The sequence below is a fragment of the Rhinoderma darwinii genome, chromosome 7, assembly GCF_050947455.1.
Source record: "Rhinoderma darwinii isolate aRhiDar2 chromosome 7, aRhiDar2.hap1, whole genome shotgun sequence".
NCBI classification, from domain to species: domain Eukaryota; kingdom Metazoa; phylum Chordata; class Amphibia; order Anura; family Rhinodermatidae; genus Rhinoderma; species Rhinoderma darwinii.
Window position 1 is genome coordinate 108,264,769 of NC_134693.1, and position 24,174 is coordinate 108,288,942.

A 24,174-nucleotide genomic window follows, 5' to 3' on the forward strand; every position below is an offset into this window, starting at 1 on the left:
TGAAAGCAAACTTAAGTTTTACTTCATTACATAAAATTCTGTGTGCAATAAATCAGCTGGTGCAAGATGAAGTAAGTGGTTCAAAGTACAATACAGTGATCAGGATACAGGCTTACACATGTAAATAATATCCGACAATTGCTTTTATAGCTAGCAGTGTAAGTAACAACAAACTGAAAAAAAATATCATTCAACAAGCGCAAAGAGGATTTCTGATGACCCAGAGGGCATAGTAATTTCTGATCGGCACGGTATTACCGCCAGAATTCCCACCAATTCTCATAAAGGCGAAGCGCCACCCTTCGGTTGCTTCCCAGTACACCGCCACTCCTGATCAGACACTGTATTATGACTTACAGCTCATATTCATCACTGGATCAGTAGCGGTGCTTTGTCAGGAAGAACCTGAGGCGGACATTTTACAGAGCGCCCCTTCTTTCTTAGGATCGGTGAGTATCCCGTTGGTTGGACCTCAACTAATCAGATGTTAATAGTTTAAGTAATAGATAAACTATGCTATAATCAGAAAAATCTTTTCTCTAATTATGGTATATTTACATGTACCTAGTAGTGGTGAAGACAGCAGCATCACTACATAAAATGCAGTTTCGTTGCAATCGGTGGCTTACTTTAAAGGCTCATGCACACCGAGGCCATACGGTTTACAGAGCCTCACGGTCTCCGTGTGCTGACGTACAAGCTTTGATTGGTGCTGTATGTATAGAAATGTTCTCCCCATAAAATCAATGCTTATAGGAGAGAATACCTCTGTGTGTATACAGCATCTGACGGAGCATGCCAGGGTCACGGTAATGGACAATATACTTGCACAGAGCTGTAACACAGCATCCACACAACTGGGAGGGTGTACGGAGACATAATATGACCGTATGCATGAGCCTTTAAAAATAGTTGTAGGAAATGGTCCTGGAACTACTTCAAATGGGAAAACTGCTATGCAATACCAGATGTATAAGACGTAGCCGCATTTTTTTAGTTTGATTTTTTTTTTACTGCCCCAGGTTTAGCTATGGATGCCGATGATGATAAACTATTGGATAAAGCATGCTGCAGTTTTTAAAAGCTGCATAGAGAAGGTTGTCATACAGTAACAAGAAAGTGTATGCAGCTATAAGGTCACTATATCTATCTATCTCCTACAACCTACAAATTGGAGTATTCCCATACTACCCATAGATTATGCACCATACATGCGGTCAGGCCCCCTGCACACGGCCACGGCTGTAATCCTGGTCTGTGATTACGGCTATGGTCGTCCACATTTGCGGCCAGTGCTCCCATTATAAACCATGGGAGCACGGTTCGTAAAAGAAAAAAAAAAAAAAAAAAAAAAAAAAAGGAAAAACAGTACACGTCCTATTTTTTTACTGAAGCTTTCTATGGCCCCGACACCTTCCCGTAAATATACGGGAAGGTGTCCGTCGGCCATAGAAATGAATGGGTCCATAATTATGAATAGAATCTACGGTCGTGTGCATGGGGCCCCAGTGTCTTATAACCAAAAAGATCTGAACAATGTAACAAATATTAGACACCTACCAACAAAGCAAGATTTATGATCCATAAATTGATCACTTGACCAATAAAGTCACATATGAATTACTGGTCATGACACTTATGAAGTGAACAGTCAGAGTATTCCTTTTATATAAATATGCAGAAAAAGCATAAAATCCTTATAATTTAAAACCCAAACTTCCTCCGGCCAATGGTGCTCTTCCTATACCAGATGCAAGTAACTCCCTATGCTAGCACAATATATCCATCCATACAGCATGGAGAACTTGGATTTGCGAGGGATATGGTCAATGATACAGTAACTGCAAATCTCAAGTATCAAAATTCACTAGGAACGGTGATAAAATAGTTCCTTTATGCACATACAGATGAAGCAGAACTGATTTTATTGTGCACGATGATTATTCTGATTGGCTTGCCTGTAGTCCTATGTAAAACCACAGATAACATATCGAGATATCACAATGACTTGTGCCAAATGTCAAAATCAGATCTGCTATACCTATATCACAAAAAAAATAAAAAGTAGTCTAGTGATTGTAAATACTTTCAGAAAACAGGAGAGAATTGTAGTGGTGCCTCCAGTCAGATATCTCGTACACTATATTGGCAAGCAGATTTGGATTATGTACGGGAGAAACCACTGACTGGCACGATGAGCAATTGAAACACTGTAGAATACATAATGAATCCAAGAAAACACAAAAACCATCAAAACAATAAGTAGGATCAGGGTCCACTGTAGTGTTTTTCCTGTAACTGCAAAAACAAACAAAAAAAAAAATTAAAATTAAAGAAAAAGCTTTTAGCTGCAGATTCCTGAGAAAATCCTGCTCATCCACGCTCCGTGACAGTTCAGTAACCAGAGTTCATGATATTTCCTGCTCAGTCGGACTCCCTCATTTGGCTCCATCAGCTTCTGTGTGCTTCCTAAGGAGGGAAAATTTACCAGTGGGATCTGGAATATACCAATTTTCCCAAATTTCGGAGTATGAGGCTGCCCGTCCCCATGGTTTAAAATGTCCATTCCAGTGAAGAAGCCTGGCAGCATTCACAAACTGAAAGGAATAACGCTTCCCAGTACTAGAACCTGAAATAAAGAAATCATTCTCATTAAACTAAATTCCAGCTTTAATCAAAATTTCAGTTTAAATTTATATGAAAAGTTGGGTAGCTTTGTAAATATTTTTGGGTGAATTTTTCTGTACCAATTAAAGATACATCATGCCCTTTTTTGGACTTATTTCTGGTAACCAGAAGAGTTCCGAATTTAGCTTTATGTTTCAGGGAGAAAAAAACGAGGCTGCTTTCAAGAGAAAACAGCCTCTGAATCCAGGTGTTTTTGCAAGCGTATTTTTTAAAGAGTTTTTTTGTAGTGTCAATGGAAAAAAATCAACTCAAGGAGTGACATGCCACTTCTTTTTAAAGGGGTGTATTTTTACGATGCATTTTTTTTCAAATTCAGCAGCGTAAAAATACATCTCATATGAACTACACTGTGTTTCCTATTGAAATCAATGGGAGACAGTTTGCAGGAGTATTTCAAGTGTATTTTGGAGCGTAATACAAGTGTTTTACACTCTCCAATATTCCTGAAAATAAGAAGTGTGAACATACCCTTAGATATAAATGGAGTAGAAATCATTATCTAATTTTTAAAAAAAAGGGTATACATAAGCAAAGTAAAATCTTGACTAAGTCACGCGACAGTATATGGAGATTTCAACTGTGGAATGCAAACAAAAATTTGAGTTTTCCTGAAAGGGACACTCCGGCCAAAACTAAACTTTCCCATGTGTACCATTATGGTATTCCATGTGTCAGTCTCTCATCTGTTATTTTTCTTGCTTCTTCTATCTCTATATATCAGACTGGCATGGTTGCTTAGCAGTAGTGTGAATCAGGCTCGGTGACAAGATTTCTCTACTTGATTCTATGGAGATCTATGTGTCACCCATCACAGGTTTCAGCAGTTCCTGTACCACATTAATTTTGCACAGGGGGGGAACGGAACGACAGATACTTCTATCATCAGCTACCACGGATACTCATACAGGTTCCTGTCACCCAGGTATAATACAGAAGAGTATAGTGCAGCCTCCCTGTCTGTATACTTATGATTTCTCAGCTTATTTAGGAGAATATAGAGAGACTAATAATCACAGTGTCCCCCAGCATGCAGAAATGGTATCGTCTTTAGCTGGTCAGGTCATGTGATGCTGTGCTGAAACTTCATGGGATTGATAGCAAAGCAGAGAGGAAGAGAAAGCTGGGGAAATCTATAAATCAAGATGGAGGCTTTTTCTAAGCACAGACAAGGCAGCAGTTCAATAAGTAAATACAGGATACATAAAAGAAGTGCAGAATGTGAAGTTGTGTTACCACTGGAGGTCTTCTTTAAAACAACAGAGGAACAGATACATAAAACTGTAGGTATCCCTACAGTGCCTATGAGAGCACACAATCTGCATGTGTTAAAGGAAAAAAAAAAAAAGAATGTTTGACCCAGGCACTACATCAGCCCTCTTGCAGTTGTAAAACTAGAGCTTTTGTAGTAAATTTTTTGTAGGAAGGGAACTGTCCTTTATACAAGAAATAACCTCTTACTGTCACAATTAGACATGAAACGTCACTCAGACTTACCCAAGTGCCTGACATGCCACATTGGGTCAATACTAGAGTGCATCTTGTAGAAGACAATGAGCAATGGTGGTGCGGTGATACTGCCAGCTAGGGTCTTGCTGTACAGTTCTTCCCTGCAAGAGAGATAGCATTACATTAGTATCTGATAACCAGGTCTAAATTTTATTCCTGGCTGAACAGTGATTGATCCAACCAAACAGCTACTGGAAAAAGACATCAATATCTAAACTGGCACAAATTAGAATCTGATGCCCGCTAGTTACACTAAGGTACTTACACCATATCTAATTCCATCCATTTTTCAAGCTGCCTGGTAATATTCTGTCGCTTCCATTCGGTTAGATTGGCTACAAAGACACCTGGATTGAACGAGCAGGTACTAGCTTTCATGCCCAGCTTCCGGATGGTCTCCTTCTTGTAGTCAAAATATCCTATGTAGTTATACTGTAAGAGATAAAGACAAGGGGGGGGGGGGGGGTCACCGAGTTCTTCTTTCGCACAAACAATTTCTGGACATTATATAGAGAATAATATAACTTTATATTCCTTTTTCATGCCATATATTTTGCAAGTAGTAGAACTTTTTATAGTTCGGAATGGGAAAATAATGCGCTGTCTTGTGCACTTCTTTATAAGATGTAATAGACCAAAATCAATACTATTTTATATAACTTTATGTAGTTGCACGTTTCTCTCTATAGTAAATGTCTGTCATATTTCTAGTTTGTTAATGCCTTTTGTAAGATGTAGCATTTTATGGAGTTCCACGTGGTGATAAAGTATATAACCTGGTATATTTCACAGTTTCATCATACCTGACTACCGGCTCCTCTGACCAGGTATTTTGAGGTGACTGAATCACAATCCTCAGAGAATGCTGCTGCGTATCCCACTTTAATAGGGGTATTGTAGAGTTCTAGAATGTCACCTATATGGAACACAATTTTTAAATAAAAAAATAAAAAGTTATCATAAAGTATGACGTATCTTTCCTGTATCTTGTTCTAATTGTTCAAATGTTTCTATTCAGCCTCATTGATATTGGAAACTATGGTGGACAAACAGTAACCCACACATTTAACAATACTATTTATGTATTGGGTTTATTTTTAAAATGTAGTTATTTCTTTAATGCTTAGGTTTAGCCCTTAACACAAGGTGGCCTCTGTAGTGCAATGCCTGGGGTAATACAGTCTTAGACTACAAAACATTTATTTTGTGGCATTGCAATAAAAGTCAATGTAACCCCTTAAAGAGAATCTGTCAAGAGGATTATGCTGCCCTGAGGGCAGCATAAAGTAGTGTCAGAGACCCCGATTCAAATGCTGTATCACTCACTTTTCAGTGTTCAGTAGTTTTTGTTAATTTATTCTTCAGCAGCTCGTATTCATGAGCTGCGGCTAGCCCCACCCACCATCCGCTGGATGACAGCTTTCTTCCTATACTGTGCATGGGGAGAAAGCTGCCAATCAGTGGTCGGTGGGCGGAGCTAGCTGAAGCTCATGAATATTGAGCGCAAGTCCATCATTGAGAGGACTCCCTCTCTCACCCCACCGGCACCCGGCGTAAGATCGCAGGGTGTCGGTGGTTTCTATGGCAGCCGAAGGGCCTAATAAAGGCCCCCAGGTCTGCCACTAGTTATGCTTGCTAAGCCATGTCAGAGGCACCTGTCCATTTTACAAGGACAGGCAGGAATACACTGCAATACAAAAATATTGCAGTGTATTTTAACCCCTTCCCTCTTTAGCCACTTTTGACCTTCCTGACCGAGCCTCATTTTTCAAATCTGACGTGTCACTTTATGTGGTAAAAACTCCGGAACGCTTTCACCTATCCAAGCGATTCTGAGATTGTTTTCTCGTGACACATTGGACTTTAAGCTACCGGCAAAATTTGCTCAATATGTTCAGTATTTAATTGTGGAAAACACCAAAATTTAGCCCAAAATTTCAAAAATTAGCATTTGTCTCAATTTAAATGTATCTGCTTGTAAGACAGGCAGTTATACCACACAAAATTGTTGCTAATTAACATCCCCCATATGTCTACTTTAGATTGGCATCGTTTTTTGAACATCCTTTTATTTTTCTATGACATCACAAGGCTTAGAACTTTAGCAGCAATTTCTCACATTTTCAAGAAAATTTCAAAAGGCCATTTTTACAGGGGCCAGTTCAGTTGTGAAGTGGCTTTGAGGGCCTTATATATTAGAAACCCCCAAAAAGTCACCCCATTTTAAAAACTTCACCCCTCAAAGTATTCAAAACCGCATTTAGAAAATGTCTTAACCCTTTACACATTTCACAGGAATTAAAGCAAAGTAGAGGTGAAATTTACAAAATTTCATATTTTTTTGCAGAAATAAATTTTTAATACAATTTTTTTTATAACACAGAAGGTTTTACCAGAGAAATGCAACTCAATATTTGTTGCCCGGTTTCTGCAGTTTTAGGACATATCCCACATGTGGCCCTAGCGTGCTACTGGACTGAAGCACCGGCCTCAGAAGTAAAGGAGCACCTAGTGGATTTTGGGGCCTTACTTTTGTTAGAATAAATTTTAGGCACCATGTCAGGTTTGAAGGGCTCTTGCGGTGCCAAAACAGTCAAAATCGCCCAAAAATGACCCCATCTGGGAAACTACACACCTCAAGGAAATTATCTAGGGGTATAGTGAGCATTTTGACCGCACAGGTTTTTTACAGAAATTATTGGAAGTAGGCTGTGAAAATTAAAATCTAAATTTTTTCAAAGAAAATGTAGGTTTAGCGATTTTTTTTCTCATTTCCACAAGGACTAAAGGAATTTGTAAAGCAATTTCTCCCGAGTAAAACAATACCCCACATGTGGTAATAAACGGTTGTTTGGAGACACGGGAGGGCTTAGAAGGGAAAGAGCGCTATTTGGCTTTTGGAGCTCAAATTTAGCAGGAATGGTTTGCGGAGGCCATGTCACATTTACAAAGCCCCTCAGGGGACAAAACAGTGGAAACACCCCACAAGTGACCCCATTTCGGAAACTAAACCCATTGAGGAAATTATCTAGGGGTATAGTGAGTGTTTTGCATAAATTATTGGAAGTAGGCCCTGAAAATGACAATCTAAATTTTTTCAAATGTAGGTTTAGCTAATTTTTTCTCATTTCCACAAAGACTGAAGGAGAAAAAGCACCGTAAAATTTGTAAAGCAATTTCTCCCGAGTAAAACAATGCCCCACATGTGGTAATAAATGGCTGTTTGGAGACACGGAGTGGCTTAGAAGGGATGGAGTGCCATTTGGCTTTTGGAGATCACATTTAGCAGGAATGGTTTGCGGAGGCCAGGTCACATTTACGAAGCCCCTGAGGAGACAAAACAGTGGAAACGCCCCACAAGTGACCCCATTTTGGAGACTACACCCATTGAGGAAATTATCTAGGGGTATAGTGAGCGATTTGACCCCACAGTTTTTCTGCAGAAATTATTGGAAGTAGGCCCTGAAAATAAAAATCTACATTTTTTCAAAGAAAATGTAGCTTTAGCTTAGGTTTCTCATTTCCACAAGGACTGAAGGAGAAAAAGCACCACAAAATTAAAGCAATTTCTCCCGAGTAAAACAATGCCCCACATGTGGTAATAAACTGCTGTTTGGAGACACAGGAATGGTTTGCGGAGGCCATGTCACATTTGCAAAGCCCCTGAGGGGAAAAAACAATGAAAACGCCCAAAAAGTGACACCATTTAGGAAACTACACCTCTTGAGGAATTCATCTAGGGGTGTAGTGAGCATTTTGACCCCACAGATATTTCATAGAATTTATTAGAATTGGGCAGTGAAAATAAAAACAATCCTTTTTCTTCAATAAGACGTAGCTTTAGCGCAATTTTTTTCATTTTCGCAACAAATAAAAGGAAAAAAAAAAAAAGAAACCAACATTTGTAAAGCAATTTCTCCCGAGTACGGCAATACCCCATATGTGGTCATAAACTGCTGTTTGGGCACACGGCAGGGCTCAGAAGGGAAGGACCGCCATTTGGAGTGCAGATGTTGCTGGATTGGTTTCTGGGCGCCTGTGGGCCCAAAACAGTGGAAACCCCCCAGAAGTGACCCAATTTTGGAAACTACACCCCTCAATGCATTTACCTAGGGGTGTAGTAAGCATTTTAACCCTGCAGGTGTTTTGTAGAAATTAGTGTGAACTCGATGTTGCAGAGCGAAAATTGGATTTTTTTCCATAGATATGCCAATATGTGGTGCCCAGCTTGTGCCACCATAACAAGACAGCTCTCTAATTATTATGCTTGGTTTCCTGGTTTTAGAAACACCCTACATGGGGCACTAATCTTTTGCCTGGACATTCGACCAGGCTCAGGAGTGAAAGCGTACCATGTCAAAATGAGGCCTAATTTGGCGATTTACAAAGTATTGGTTCACAACTGCAGAGGCTCAGATGTGAAATAATAAAAAGAAACCCCTGAGAAGTGACCCCATTTGGAAACTACACCCCTCAAGGCATTTGTTAAGGGGTGTAGTGAGCATTTCACCACACAGGTCTTTTCCATAAATGACTGCGGATGGTGCAAATTAAAAATTTATATTTTTCCCTAGATATGCCATTTCAGTGGAAGGAACACACCCCAAAAATTGCTAAAAGGGTTCTCCCGGGTATGACGATGCCATATATGTGGAAGGAAACTGCTGTTTGGGCACGCTGTAGGGTTCAGATGGGAGGAAACGCCATTTGGCTTTTGGAGAGCGGATTTTGCTTGGTAGTAGATTTGTTTGAGTATTGCTGGTGTTTCCGTTTATAATGTGGGGGTACATGTAAGCTGGGCAGAGTATATAAGGGGCATAGTCAGGTGGTTATAATAATGGGGTAAAAAAAAAAACAATAAAATGATCCATAGATGTGTGTTAGACTGTGCTCAATCCTTTCTGCACAGGCCGGTGTCGCACTGATATATGGCGTCATTTCTTATCCCCCTTTTGGTCCACACTCCGCGCCTTTGCAGTTTGGGGAATTTTGCTGGGAAGTGTTGTCCTGGTATAATACGGGCACCGTCGCTTCCAGCGGATATGTTTGGGACCTCCCTTTCCTGGTTCCCTAATTTTAGGTCCTTGATATATAGCCTCTTCAAACAGAAGAAATGTTCCCCTCGGGCACAACGGCATATTTTTTATTTCCTGACTTATTGAAGCCATAACTAATTTTAATTTTCATAGACGTAGCGGTAGGAGGGCTGGTTTGTTGCGGGACGAGCTGTAGTTATTATTGGTACCATTTTGGGGTACATGCGACTTTATGATCACCTTTTATCCTATTTTTTGGGAGGCCAGGTAAACAAAAAAAAACGCAATTCTGGCATAGTTTTATTAAGTTTTTTTTATACAGCATTCACCATGCGTTATAAACTACATGTTAACTTTATTCTGCGGGTCAGTACGATTCCGGCGATACCTAATTTATAGGACTTTTTTATGTTTTACAGCTTTTTGCACAATAAAACTACTTTTGTAAAAATAATGTATTTTTTCTGTCGCCAAGTTGTGAGAACCATAACTTATTAATTTTTTTGGCGACGGAGCTGTATGAGGGCTTGTTTTTTGCGAGACAAGCTATAGTTTCTATAGGTACCATTTTTGGAATACGTGCGACTTTTTGATCACTTTTTATTCCTATATTTATAGGGCAAAGTGACCAAAAAACAGAAACTCTGGTATAGTTTTTTACGTTTTTTTTTTTACGCTGTTCACCGCGTGCAATAAATAATATAATATTTTGATACCTCAGGTCGTTACGGTCGCAGCGATACCAAATACGTATGGTTTATTATTTTTTTCAATAATAAAGGACTTAAGAGTAGATTGTGTTTTATTTTATTACTTGAAACTTTTATTATTTTCAAACTTTTATTTTTTACACTTTTTCTCAAGTCCCACTAGAGGACTTGAAGGTCCAGCGGTCAGATTTATTTTTTTCTAATACATTGCACTACCTACGTAGTGCAATGTATTAGATCTGTCAGTTATTCACTGACAGCAAGCCGATTAGGCTTCGCCTCCCGGCGGAGCCTAATCGGCTTCCGTAATGGCAGAGCAGGAGACCATTGTGTCTCCTGTTGCCATAGCAGCAGTCGCCAGTCCCGATTGCCTATCAGGGCTGGCGATCTGCTAGTAACCGCTACGATGCAGCAATCGCTTTCGATTGCTGCATCGAAGGGGTTAATGGCAGGGATCGGAGCTAGCTCCGGTTCCTGCCGTTACAGGTGGATGTCAGCTGTAACATACAGCTGACTTCCACCGCTGATGACGCCGGATCAGCTCCTGACCCGGCGCCATCTTGCCGACGGCTACGGAAGCCGATCAGGCTCCGCCGCCGGGCGGATCTTGACCGGCTTCCATGCTAGGCAGACCGGGAGGCCAGTATTAGGCCTCCGGTTGCCATAGCAGCCACCGGAACCCCGGCAATTTAATTGCTGGGGTTCCGATGAGCTGCAAACACCTTAAATGCAGCGATCACGTTTGAGCACTGCACTTAAGGGGTTAATGGCGGGGATCGAAGCTAATTTTGGTCCCCGCCGTTACAGCCGGATGTCAGCTGTAAGATACAGCTGAGATCCGGTGATGATGGCACCGGCTCAGCTTCTGAGCCGGTGCCAAACATTCGGCGTATGGGTACGGCAAAATGCGGGAAGTCAATGCTTTCCATGGCGTACCCATACGGCAAATGTCGGGAAGGTGTTAAAAGCAATCGGACGATCGCATAGTGAAGTCCCCTAGTGGAACAAGTAAAAAAGTATAAAAAAAAAAAAGGGTTTAAAGAGGCTCTGTCACCAGATTTTGCAACCCCTATCTGCTATTGCAGCAGATAGGCGCTGCAATGTAGATTACAGTAACGTTTTTATTTTTAAAAAACGAGCATTTTTGGCCAAGTTATGACCATTTTTGTAATTATGCAAATGAGGCTTGCAAAAGTCCAAGTGGGTGTGTTTAAAAGTACAAGTCCAAGTGGGTGTGTATTATGTGCGTACATCGGGGCGTTTTTAATACTTTCACTAGCTGGGCGCTCTGATGAGAAGTAACATCCTCTTCTCTTCAGAACGCCCAGCTTGTGACAGTGCAGATCTGTGACGTCACTCACAGGTCCTGCATCGTGACGGCCACATCGGCAGCAGAGGCTACAGTTGATTCTGCAGCAGCATCAGCGTTTGCAGGTAAGATCGACTTACCTGCAAACGCTGATGCTGCTGCAGAATCAACTGTAGCCTCTGGTGCCGATGTGGCCGTCACGATGCAGGACCTGTGAGTGACGTCACAGATCTGCACTGTCACAAGCTGGGCGTTCTGAAGAGAAGAGGATGTTACTTCTCATCAGAGCGCCCAGCTAGTGAAAGTATTAAAAACGCCCCGATGTACGCACATAATACACACCCACTTGGACTTGTACTTTTAAACACACCCACTTGGACTTTTGCAAGCCTCATTTGCATAACTACAAAAATGGTCATAACTTGGCCAAAAATGCTCGTTTTTTTAAAATAAAAACGTTACTGTAATCTACATTGCAGCGCCTATCTGCTGCAATAGCAGATAGGGGTTGCAAAATCTGGTGACAGAGCCTCTTTAATAAGGTCAATAATAAAAATAAGTGAAAAAATACTGGAGGAGATGTCTGGTCATACTCCAGTCGCTTGTGTGAAGGAACTACGGGAGTAAGTGACAGCATAGCGTGATCTCGCGTGATCCTGCTTTGCTGTGGATTAAGCATGAAAGAATGAAGAGAAGTGTATGATGCTGATTGGTCACTGTCATACACTTCACTTTACTGCGCCCACTTGGTCAAGAGTAAAAAAACGCCCACTTGGGCATTAAGAACAAATTTGCATAACACTTAAAATAGTCATAACTTTGTCAAAAATAAACGTTTTTTTAAAAAACAAAAACGTCACTTATGTACATTAAAACGCCTATAAGATTAGGTAGAAGATAGGGCAGTTATAAACTGGTGACAGAGCCTCTTTAAGTCCTAAAATAGGCTGGTCACTAAGACCTCATTCACACGACAGGGTCCGAGTGTCGGCCGATAAAAACGGCCGTTTTGGGCCGTTTTTCCCGGCCGGTTTGCATACGTTCCGGGCCATGTTGCCGTTTTTAACGGCCGATTTTGACCCGTTTTGCATCAGTTTTTTTCCCTGTCCATTTTAAAATCGGATGAATTTCATTTAAATTTGTTGCCACACACAGCCCTCTGTAGATAATGCCACAGCCCCCCTGGTAGGTAATGCCACCCAGTCCCCTGTAGGTAATACCACCCAGCCCTCTGCAGGTAATGCCACCCAGCCCTCTGCAGGTAATGCCACCCAGCCCCCGGCAGTTATGCCACCCAACCCTCTGCAGGTAATGCCACCCAGACCCGGCAGGTAATGCCTCCCAGCCCCCGGCAGGTAATGCCTCCCAGCCCCCGGCAGGTAATGCCTCCCAGCCCCCGGCAGGTAATGCCTCCCAGCCCCCGGCAGGTAATGCCTCCCAGCCCCCGGCAGGTAATGCCTCCCAGCCCCCGGCAGGTAATGCCTCCCAGCCCCCGGCAGGTAATGCCTCCCAGCCCCCGGCAGGTAATGCCTCCCAGCCCCCGGCAGGTAATGCCACCCAGCCCCCTGTATGTAATGCCACCCAGCCCCCTGTATGTAATGCCACCCAGCTCCCTGTATGTAATGCCACCCAGCCCCCTGTATGTAATGCCACCCAGCCCCCTGTAGGTTGCACCTATCCCCCCCTTCCAGGAGAAGTCACTGACTTCAATGTCCATAGATGGACAGTGTAATCACTGATTTCTCCTGGAGAGGAATTCCCTGCCACAGGTCGGGAACTCCGCTTCAGAAGTGAGTGACGTCGCTGTGTCCATATATGGACAGTGTAGTCACTCACTTCTCCTGTAGCGGAATCCCCAGCCGGGGATTGGAGATTCCAACTCCTACAGGGAGCAAAAAAAGACCCTCCTCCTCCTTACATGCACTCTGCACTGTGAGGAGGAGGAGGAGAGAGAGCGCGAGCGACGGAATACATGGCCATCACTCAGGACACATTCCGGTGATGGCCGTGTATTACCCGGCCCCATAGAATTCTATGGGAGACGGGCGGCCGGGTAAACGGCCGAAAATAGGGCATGTCCCAATTTTTGACGGCCAGGTATCCCGGGACGTCAAAAAATCAGTCGTGTGAATAGCACCATTAGGGGTCTATTGTTCCTAATGCAGACGTGTGCCGGCCGATTTATGAACGGCCGTCACCCGGCCGGGAAACCCTGTCGTGTGAATAAGGGCTTAGGGGCTTTAAGCACTATTTTTTTTGGTTGTGGTGTACATACAATGTATTTTTTACTTTTAAAGGGGGGGGGGGGGGCGTAATGGACAACAAGCAGCAATTCCGCCACTGTTTTTGGGGATTAGTCTTTACAGCGTTCACTGTGCAGAATAATTAACATGATAACTTTATTCTGCGGGTCAGTACAATGACGACAATGCCAAGTGTATATATATATATATATATATATATATATTTTTAATGTTTTACTACCTTTGCACAACAGAAACTTTTTATAGAAAATCATTTGGTTTTGTGTCGCTGCATTCCAAGAACTATTGTGTTATTTATATATCAACCGAGATGCGAGAGGGCTTGTTTTTTGCTGGACAACCTGTGATTTTCATTGGTACCATTTTGGCGTACATACAACTTTTAGATTACTTTTTATTCCTTTTTAGAGAGGCAGAATGAACAAAAATACAAAAACAAAACTGTAATTCTGCTATTATTTTTTAGGTTTCTTTTTACAGCGTTGACCATGTGGAATAAATGGTAAACATAATAAATAGTAGTGGGTCGTTACAGATGCGGCCATTGCAGCAGGGTGTCAACTGTATGTTACAATTACAGCACTGGGAGGGAACTACCAGATATCAGTATGTAATACATGCATTATATTTGACTTTTATAAAAAGCTATAACTAAAAGGAGAGAAAATTTCCCTATAAATATTACAAATTGAGAGAAAATTGTACCTTGAACAATAATATCATCATCGAGATAAATTATCTTCTCTATACCAGGGACCAAATTAGGGAGGTAGAATCTTGCAAATGTTAACTAAGGAGAGAGGAATAAAATGGATGATATGATCTCAAACAAGTTATTCCTAGATACATATTGTAAAGTAATGGCTACATTTACTTACAGGTTTCGCACGCTCATCCACTCGTATTTTCCCCTCAAGGACCTGAGAATCGAAGTCCAGAATTTTATACTTGATATTTTTTAACTTAGAGTCACTGAGCCAGGTCCTGAAGGAAGAATAATAAACACAATGACCAACCTTTAGTTGAGGCTCTAACTTCTGATTTACTAGTATGTGGCCATCCAATCAATGATTTTGGATGGCCCCATAAGATGCCTAGTAGCGTCACAACCTGACCCTCTTTTTCCAGTGGTGACCATAATACCTGAGATGATCCTTGGTATCATTCATGGTCACAATGTAGAAAGTGACACTGGACTGTGTATTACTGGAAATACTGTTGATCGCAGCAATGACCCCTCCGAGTCGGCTTTCTACAGCAGTAATAACCACAGGAACCTCCACGACATTTTTCTCATCTGGAGCTTCTGGGAGGAAATCAATATGCTGAAATCCTACAAGGCTGGAATCTGGACATTGGGGGAAAAAAAAAAAAAAAAAATTTTTTAAAATAAAATCACAAATATTGAAATGAACCTATAGAAAATAATTTGATAAGACATGTCCAGGCAAATATGAAATAGAAAGACTATTGGACACATTAATTGACTGAAGTGGTTCCTGAATTCTCCTCACCTGAACCTTGCCTCTTCAATATATCACTCAGGCCCAACAGATTATGATGGAGGATGAGGAGGAAAATCACTGCCGCGACCAATATCACCACGATATTCACTGAAAGACACCAACTTACAGTATTTGATTCAGCAATGACATGGGATGTTAAAGGTTAGGAAATCTGAGCACATTTCTGAAACGAATCCCCTAATAAACGCTTAAAGATGTTGGCCACTTGGTAGTCAAAGGTGGTGAAAGCGCGGAGGGTATGAAGAAGTGTAAATGACTAACTAGCCTTTATTAGCCATCGGTCGTAGTCAAAACAAACCGCCTTCTCGTTCATGTGACATACACACGTGACCACTTCGTCCACAGCCAACTCAGAATTTCTGGAGCTCGTGCATATGCAGGCGTTATAAACCTTCATCTATAGCACCTGCGTAGAATGGGGCACTGCCGTTGGTCATTGAGCGGACACCTGTGTATATCATGTGACTGCTGCACGGTTATGTCATTGGGACACATAATAACGCTGCCAACACACAATGTAAACCTGAGGCCTACAGGACTTACCTGTTGGTATATGGGGACTGCTGCACTGTTGCTTTGCTGGTCAGCAGGTATATTAAAGTTTGTTCACTTGGAGCAGGTTGGGGCTTGTTGTTAGGTCTTCGAAAAACCCCTTGAAGGCGATGTTCACACAGTATGGCGTTCTCATTGGCATTGATTTTTTGGAAAATCCATAGCAAAAATCCACAGTTCACACTTTGATTTCTGCTGCAGATTGGTCACGCAGGACAGCCACATTGTAATTCAATGGGGCTAATCTGATGCTTTTCAGCATTCATGTTTCCACGCAGATATTTTCCGGAGCGTGTGAATGGAGTATTAAATATTCGATTCACACGCAAAATATAAGCGGATTCTGTCAGCATCTAGGTGCAGAAGGCGCGCCGAAATCCTAACAGGATATTGAAAACAGAGTTTTTTGACAAGTTTTTTGACACGGAAACTGCGCCGCAGAACTCGTCAAAAACGGCCAAAAAATGCCTCCCATTGTTTCAATGGGAGGCGTCTTTTTCCCACGGGCGGTAAAACCGTCTCGCGGGAGAAAGAAGCGACATGCCCTATCTTCGGGCGTTTATGCCTATGACCCTCCCATTGACATCAATGGGAGGCAGAGAAAGCGTATTTCGCAGCGTTTTATGCCTGTGGCGCTCAATGGCCGCGGGCGAAAAACGCAGCGAAAATCGGCATGCAGGGAAGAGGAAAATCTGCCTCAAACTTCCAAACTGAATTTTGAGGCCTGCAAAAAACTCAGTGTGAACCCAGCCTAAGGATGGAATCACACATGCCGTTTTTGGAGCGGTTATGTTTTAGCAAGAGCCGGGAGTGGATCCTGAAGGAAGGAAAACTACAACGGAAAGATATAAATGTCTTTTATTTTTGTATTCCCTCTTGGCTTCATCTAAAAAAAACTGCACGTGTGATTCCAGCTTTAGCCGGCTATACACATTAGATAATTGTTGGTGGATCCCACTGATTTCGCCAATAATCTAATTTGTATGGGGTCAGTCCGACTGTCCCCCAACATCAGCTTTCAGGGGAAGCAAGGATTGCCGGTGTTGGACTTGAGCATTACCAATCCTTTATTTCCTCAGGAGACAAGCAGTGCAAGAGGTGCCTGGCAGCCACTTATCCTAACGCCTGTGGAAATATGTTTATACTTGTCAAATCCGAGCATGCATATTTATTGTGGAGTCAAGAAAGGTAGCCGTCACCAAATAAGAGGGAGTGTCACCGAAGCTCCCACAATGCTCTCTGGTTAAAAGAAAGCAAGAGAATTCTGATTTAAAACTAAATTGCACATTTTAATAACATTTCACAGTAAGTAATTTGCAACGCAGTGGATTATTTATGTCATATAATACAGAATCAACAACCTTCAATACAAAGGTCTAAAAGGTTTTACCTTTGCGGCATGTCATTCTAGATTATTTGTCTCGGTTCCTTTATGTAAAATTTTCCAATCTGCGAAACAAGAAAACATGTCAGTAGGAGTTATCTTTAGAATATCTAACAGACAGGAGGTAACAATGTCAAGGTGGAAAAACAGAATCCCAAATTATGAATTCTCTGCTTGTGTCGTTGCGATTTTTAACAGGTAGCGAGCTCTTGTAATGGTTCTACGTGCGCTTGTCATGGTTCTACGTGCTCTTGTCATGGATCTACGTGCTCTTGTCATGGATCTACGTGCTCTTGTCATGGATCTACGTGCTCTTGTCATGGATCTACGTGCTCTTGTCATGGATCTACGTGCTCTTGTCATGGATCTACGTGCTCTTGTCATGGATCTACGTGCTCTTGTCATGGATCTACGTGCTCTTGTCATGGTTCTACGTGCTCTTGTCATGGATCTACGTGCTCTTGTCATGGATCTACGTGCTCTTGTCATGGATCTACGTGCTCTTGTCATGGATCTACGTGCTCTTGTCATGGATCTACGTGCTCTTGTCATGGATCTACGTGCTCTTGTCATGGATCTACGTGCTCTTGTCATGGATCTACGTGCTCTTCTAATGGTTCTACGTGCTCTTCTAATGGTTCTACGTGCTCTTCTAATGGTTCTACGTGCTCTTCTAATGGTTCTACGTGCTATTCTAATGGTTCTACGTGCTATTCTAATGGTTCTACGTGCTCTTCTAATGGTTCTACGTGCTCTTCTAATGGTTCTACGTGCTCTTCTAATGGTTCTACGTGCTCTTGTTAGTAGTTTGACGCGTAAAAGGAACCGGTCACATTGAACATGGGGTCCAATCTGCAGGTAGCATGTTATAAAGCAGGAGATGAGCTCTGGATATGCCATAAATGTCTAATAGATTTGGGTCGCAGCTCTGGGATCCGCACCTATGTCGAGATCGGGGGTCAACCGCACCGGGTGTGGCAGCCATTGGTCACCAAATTTGGGCGGTGACTGTGTGGAGAGGTGGCTGTTTTGAAATGAAAAGCGTAGCTTGTTTCCGTAAATCTCATTAGTAAAGTTTAATTTTTTTAGGCTAGGTTCACATCTGCGTTGTGCAATTCCGTTGTTCTGCCAGCAGAACAAGGGAATAACAGAACCAACGGTTCTGTTGCACAATGGACACCGCCGGTTGCCGACGGAACCCATTGACTTCAATGGGTTCCGTCGGCTTTCTGTCAGGGTGTCCGTGATTTTACCGGACACAATAGCGCAGCATGCACCAATTCTGTCAAAACAACGGAACCCGTCACAACGGTGATAAACGGAAACCTTTAGCAACGTTTCAGTCACCATTGAGATCGATGGTGATGCAAATGGAAGCTGAAGGTTTCTGTTTGCCCTTCCGTTGAGGGGTTAACCCGACGGAAAACTCTGACAGAACCCCTCAACGTAAAGGCAATGCTAATGTGAACAGACCCCGATTTCAGTGGGATTTTTAACGGATCCGTTTTTATCAGTTATTTTAATATAAAAACGGATCAGAGTAACAGATTATACCACGCAAGTGTGAATTTAGCCTACACTTCACATCTGGAATGATAAACCGCTTATATGGAAGATCATTCAAAGTTTAACGTCTGAGCTAAGACTTTTATCTATGACGAACAAACTTCTTAGGGTATGTTCACACGCAGAGTTTTCAGACGTAATTTGGGAGTTTTACGCTTTGAATTACGGCTGAAAAACGCCCCTAATACACCTACAAACATCTGCCCATTGCTTTCAATGAGTTTTACGGTGTTCTGTTCCCACGAGCCTTCATTTTACGCGATGCTGTCAAAATACAGCGCGTAAAATGACGGCTCGTCAAAAGAAGTGCAGGACACTTCTTGGGACATTTTTCATTGACTGCATTGAAAAACAGCTCCAAAAACGGTGGTAAAATACACCGCGAAAAACGTGAGTTCTTACAAAAACGTCTGAAAATCAGAAGCTGTTTTCGCCTGAAAATAGCTCCGTATTTTCAGACATTTTTAGTCACTGCGTGTGAACATACCCTTATCGTTCATTGTTTTTCTCATTCACAAGGAACACTCACTGCTCCCAGCCAATCAGACCTAAACCAGTCGTTTTGTGTACACAGGTCTTTACCATTAATCCAATGTAAACCTGCAGGTATCACAATGCCAACAGACTCTACTACACCTGACAGCTTCAGCTCTCCTACATCTGTACATTTTTACTGGTCTGAACAAATCTTTTCACCACCCTAGAAGCATGAATGACCCCCGCAACCACAGATTATTGGTTGCATTGCTGAATGATTGGATTGTATATGGCCATCTTATGCAATATGTATTACAAGTAGTGGTTAATAAAAATAAATGCTAAAGCAATCATCATTTAAAGGAGCACTATTAGACTTGACATACAATAGTAAATATAAAGGAACAAATACTAATTCGAATTAGAGACATGTAGCACGCATAGATATAACATACATTACATACATACATACATACATACATACATACATACATACATACATACATGCCGCCGCTGCACGCAGGACCCGCCTCCCAACACAACTACATGCAGCCAAATTGCCAACTCAACATAAGCAATAATCCAGCTGCAGGCCACGCCTATCCCCGTCACGTGAGTAGAAAACGGTACCACATGACCAAATTGAACTACCAGAGCTGCCGGTCGCCATCTTTGTTGTGGTCAATTTCTTTTTTTATAGCATGATAAATAACGTAACACCTTACCGTGACAAAAATACAATTTTAAAACGAAATACTACGCCGACACACATGCTCATTTGACGATGCTGGCTGGTGTACGATATTTATTTTAAAGGATTATTGCCCTAAAAAAACATGGCGTTCCCGAAGGACCCCGTTCTGCTAAATTTAGCCAAACATTGAGACGCCCTAGAATATTCTAGCTTGAATTATAAGAGCATTTGCTTCTTAATATTGGTGGCAGCCTTCCGTTAGTATAATACTGAGCAGCGAAATTGTCCAGCACTGACCTGCTTCCTGTCAGGCAGTGTCAGGGACACCTTAGGGGTCCTGTCTTGGGGTGACGCTTCTCGGTGGTCTTTGTGTTTCCGGGCTAGGAGCAGTTTGTAGAAGAGACCCGTTCAGCTGTCATCATGTTGGATCTATTCGCTTCTATCCCTACCCAGATGGTAAGCGGCACCTGACGATTATAAAGAGAGAGGATGACCCGCAGCGTCCTGTGCTATACACTCGTGGCTGCGGCATAGCTCGGTGCTGTACATGAGGATAACACTCAGATCCTACGGTGACCGGGATGTATAAATGCCAGCTGTACCCAAGAATAACCATGGGCAGTTTCTGGTTTTATTTATAATAAAAAGAAACCTAATATATGTGATCCCAACGGATAATGTAATCCGTAAAGACACCGCTATAATCTTACTAACAATGGGACCTCGGCAGTACAATGTAATAGAAACCGATATTAATGCCGTGAAAACAGTCATGAAGGGGTCTTTAACCCCTTAAAGAGGCTCTGTCACCAGATTTTGCAGCCCCTATCTGCTATTGCAGCAGATAGGCGCTGCAATGTAGATTACAGTAACGTTTTTATTTTTAAAAAACGAGCATTTTTGGCCAAGTTATGACCATTTTCGTATTTATGCAAATGAGGCTTGCAAAAGTACAACTGGGCGTGTTGAAAAGTAAAAGTACAACTGGGCGTGTATTATGTGCGTACATCGGGGCGTGTTTACTACTATTACTAGCTGGGCGTTGTGTATAGAAGTGTCATCCACTTCTCTTCACAACGCCCAGCTTCTGGCAGTGCAGATCTGTGTCGTCACTCACAGGTCCTGCATCGTGTCGGCACCAGAGGCTACACTTGATTCTGCAGCAGCATCAGCATTTGCAGGTAAGTAGCTACATGGACTTACCTGCAAACGCCGATGCTGCTGCAGAATCATCTGTAGCCTCTGGTGCCGACACGATGCAGGACCTGTGAGTGACGTCACAGTGCTGCACTGCCAGAAGCTGGGCGTTGTGAAGAGAAGTGGATGACACTTCTATACACAACGCCCAGCTAGTAATAGTAGTAAACACGCCCCGATGTACGCACATAATACACGCCCAGTTGTACTTTTACTTTTCAACACGCCCAGTTGTACTTTTGCAAGCCTCATTTGCATAAATACGAAAATGGTCATAACTTGGCCAAAAATGCTCGTTTTTTAAAAATAAAAACGTTACTGTAATCTACATTGCAGCGCCGATCTGCTGCAATAGCAGATAGGGGCTGCAAAATCTGGTGACAGAGCCTCTTTAATGATTAGCTAAGTTTTTCAGTTTCTGCTTTTCAGCAGCCAGAACTTTTACATTTTTTCGTTGACGTGGCCGTATAAGACCTTGTTTTCTGCAAGAGAAATTTTTTATTTTCTTTGCGTGGTTTGGGGGTAGAAAAAAAAAAATCACTAAGTTATAGAATTTTATTTTTACGACGTAAATATAGGAAAAAGCGATTTTCTGAAATTTTTTTTTTCTGTTTAGTTTCTATCCCGTTAACGTTTCACGCTAAATAAACTGTTAAATTAATTCTTTAGGTTATTGCGGTCATGTAGATACCTAATATGTGTAGAGTTTTTGTAATGTTTGGGCAATAAAATGTATTTTCCGCAAAATTACTTCATTTTTTTGGACAGTTTTTATTAATTTTTTGTTCCATTTTTTATTTTTTTTAAATCCCATTAAGGGATAACTTTTCTTTTTTACTTCTAATATATTAGCATATTCTTGTATACATTACATTGTCATTATGACAGTATACATACAGCACATCGTGTACCATAAGAGCAGGCATACTGAGCAGACAGCCCTGGGGTCCATTCTAGGTCCCCAGGGCTGACTGCAGATAGATTCTTCGGTCTTCGATCGTGGTTGCAGCCAGAAACCGCGGCGATCAAAGGGTTAAACAGCTGGGGTCAGAATGTCTTCCGGTCGCAGCTGCGTTCAGGAGCTGTAAGTTACAACTCCTGCTTAGTGGATGAGCTCTCACTGGAGCACTCGTCAGCCTCTTCTACAGCGACGCCAAAAGATGTCGCTGTAGGCGAAGCCGCTGCACCGCCCGCCGTCAAGACGGTGGGCGGTCGTGAAAAAGAGATTTTTCAAAAATTGAGTGCAGTCATTTCACAAAGCAACCAATCAGTTCTCTTCGGAAAATGAGAGCAGCGACCGGATTGCACTCGGTTAGATAAATCTCGCGCGATGTATCACATTCTTATACGTAGTTTTTTTTTATTCTTTTCTTTTTATGAAATTGTTACAAAATCGTCAGGTTTAGGCTGGGTTTTTGTGCATTTGTAATGGTGTTTACGTAGCGTTTTTTTAATCAAATTTTTAGCAGCTCTGGGTATGGTGTTTTTTTCAGTGTCCCCCCCCCCCCCCCCCCCCCCCCGCATAGGCTTCCCTACAGGGCTTAAAAAATGACAGAAAAAAAGCATGTACAAAATGACACCCAATAAAAAAGCAACGAAAAACGCCCTAAAAAGAGCATGTTTAAATTTAATAACGCTAGACGACGCGTAAATGGACTGCCTCGGCAAAGAAGTGCAGGGCACTTCTTTGCCACGCAATTTGAGCTGTTCTTCATTGAACTCAATGAAGCACAGCTCAAGATTTACGAGCGTCTCAGACGCCTCGCAAAATGCGAGGAGGAGCATTTACGTGTGAAACGAGGCAGCTGTTTTCTCTTGAAAACAGTCTGCCTTTTCACACGTAAATGACAGCTAGCGTGTGCACATACCCTTAGCGTATGTTGTGGTTTGACAGCATCTCGGCAGATCTTAAGAACCATACAGTTCTCTAAAACCCCCAAAAAAGTATGAAGGGCGTTTTCTGTTCACCGCCATGAAACGGCTGCAGAAATCACAAGTTCGGAATAGAAGCAGAGAAGTCGCTGCCTATGGCCACTGATAATATAAACGTTTAGAGGCAGATTTGGGAATATTCACTAATGTATTAGGCAATCACATGAATAACAATTCCCTAATATGTTGTTGCTGCTCAGATGAAGTCCACACTGTATCCCTGTAGGACAGCTTGTGTTCTGCTGACAGACTGAACAGGAATTGTAATTCTATTCAGCCCATTCCATGGTTAACCCCTTAGTGACCAACTTATTTTAGGCCTTAACCCCTTAATGACCAGCCTATTTTTTTACGTTTTTCCATCATCTCATTCAAAGAGCTATAACTTTTTAATTTTTGTCTCGACATAGCTGTATAAGGTCTTGTTTTTTTGCGGGACAAGTTGTAATTTTTAATAGCACCATTTAGGGGTACATATAATTTATTGATTACCTGTTATTAACTTTTTTTTGGGGGGGAATAGAAAAAAAACAGCAATTTCGCCCACTTTTTTGCATCCTAAATTTACGCCGTTTACCGTGTGGTATAAATAACACAATAAATTTATTCAGCGGGTTGTTGTGATTGCAACGATACCAAATTTATATAGATTTTGTATGTTTTACTACTTTTACACTGTAAAAGCACTTTTTTATAAAATTATTTGTTTTCGTGCATCCATATTTGAAGAGCCATAACTTTTTTTTTTTTTCTTTTTTTGCCAATGCAGTTGTATGCAGGACGACTTGTAATTTTATTGGTACCATTTTATAGTAGATGCGACATTTTGATCCCTTTTTATCACGATTTTTTTAAAGGCAGGATGAACAGAAAACAGAAATTTTTTGCATTATTTTTTACGACGTTCACCGTGCGGGTTAAATGATGTATTAAGTTTATAGTTGGGGTCGTTACGGACGCGGCGATACCAAATATGTGTAACTTTTTTTACTTTATTTTGTTTTTTAATAATAAAGCCGTTTGTAAGGGGAAAAACTAGCAGACAGGCATCTGCCTCTGGCATGACCTAGCAGGCATACACTGCAGGCAGACCTGGGGGTCTTTATTAGGCCCCCCGGCAGCCATAGAAGACACCGGCACTCGGCGATAAGATCACCGGGTGCCAGTGGGATGAGAGGGAGCTCCCTCCCTCTCTCCAAAACCACTCAGATGCGGCGCTCTCTATTGAGGGACACATCTGAGGGGTTAAACGGGTGAGATCGATACTGATATTGATCTCACCCGTTAGGCGGGATTCACACGACCGGGTCGTTCCCGAGCCTGAGTGTCGGCC

At 42.0% G+C, this 24,174-nt stretch overlaps 2 protein-coding genes across 6 annotated transcripts in view; one reads left to right on the forward strand and one right to left on the reverse strand.

The window, feature by feature from the left end:
* On the reverse strand, positions 1 to 20,166 carry GLT8D1 (glycosyltransferase 8 domain containing 1). 5 transcript variants are annotated; one of them, XM_075833798.1, is made up of 10 exons: positions 20,010 to 20,166; positions 16,982 to 17,040; positions 15,028 to 15,126; positions 14,657 to 14,861; positions 14,392 to 14,497; positions 14,219 to 14,303; positions 4,998 to 5,110; positions 4,460 to 4,626; positions 4,183 to 4,295; positions 1 to 2,629 (listed from the first exon to the last, which is right to left on the reverse strand). In XM_075833798.1, exons 2-10 carry the CDS (start codon positions 16,995 to 16,997, stop codon positions 2,439 to 2,441), a joined length of 1,095 nt encoding a protein of 364 aa, XP_075689913.1. In that variant the 5' UTR covers positions 16,998 to 17,040; positions 20,010 to 20,166; the 3' UTR covers positions 1 to 2,438. The 5 variants fall into 5 exon arrangements, with proteins under 5 accessions (XP_075689913.1, XP_075689915.1, XP_075689910.1 ...); XM_075833800.1 differs by lacking the exon at positions 20,010 to 20,166 and adding an exon at positions 19,744 to 19,828; XM_075833795.1 differs by lacking the exon at positions 20,010 to 20,166 and adding an exon at positions 19,523 to 19,619.
* SPCS1 (signal peptidase complex subunit 1) overlaps positions 20,033 to 24,174 on the forward strand; it is a 12,539-nt gene continuing 8,397 nt past the window's right edge. The window contains exon 1 of the mRNA XM_075833801.1: positions 20,033 to 20,168. Coding sequence (XP_075689916.1) covers positions 20,133 to 20,168 — 36 coding nt within the window. The 5' untranslated portion in view covers positions 20,033 to 20,132. The remainder of the gene's footprint in view (positions 20,169 to 24,174) is intronic.

Coding starts and splice junctions, on each gene's coding strand:
- GLT8D1 (XM_075833798.1), bottom strand. Junction 14,862..15,027: donor ATTGAAGAGGCAAGGTTCAG/GTGAGGAGAATT, acceptor CCCAATGTCCAG/ATTCCAGCCTTGTAGGATTT. Junction 4,627..4,997: donor TCAGAGGAGCCGGTAGTCAG/GTATGATGAAAC, acceptor TATCTCTTACAG/TATAACTACATAGGATATTT.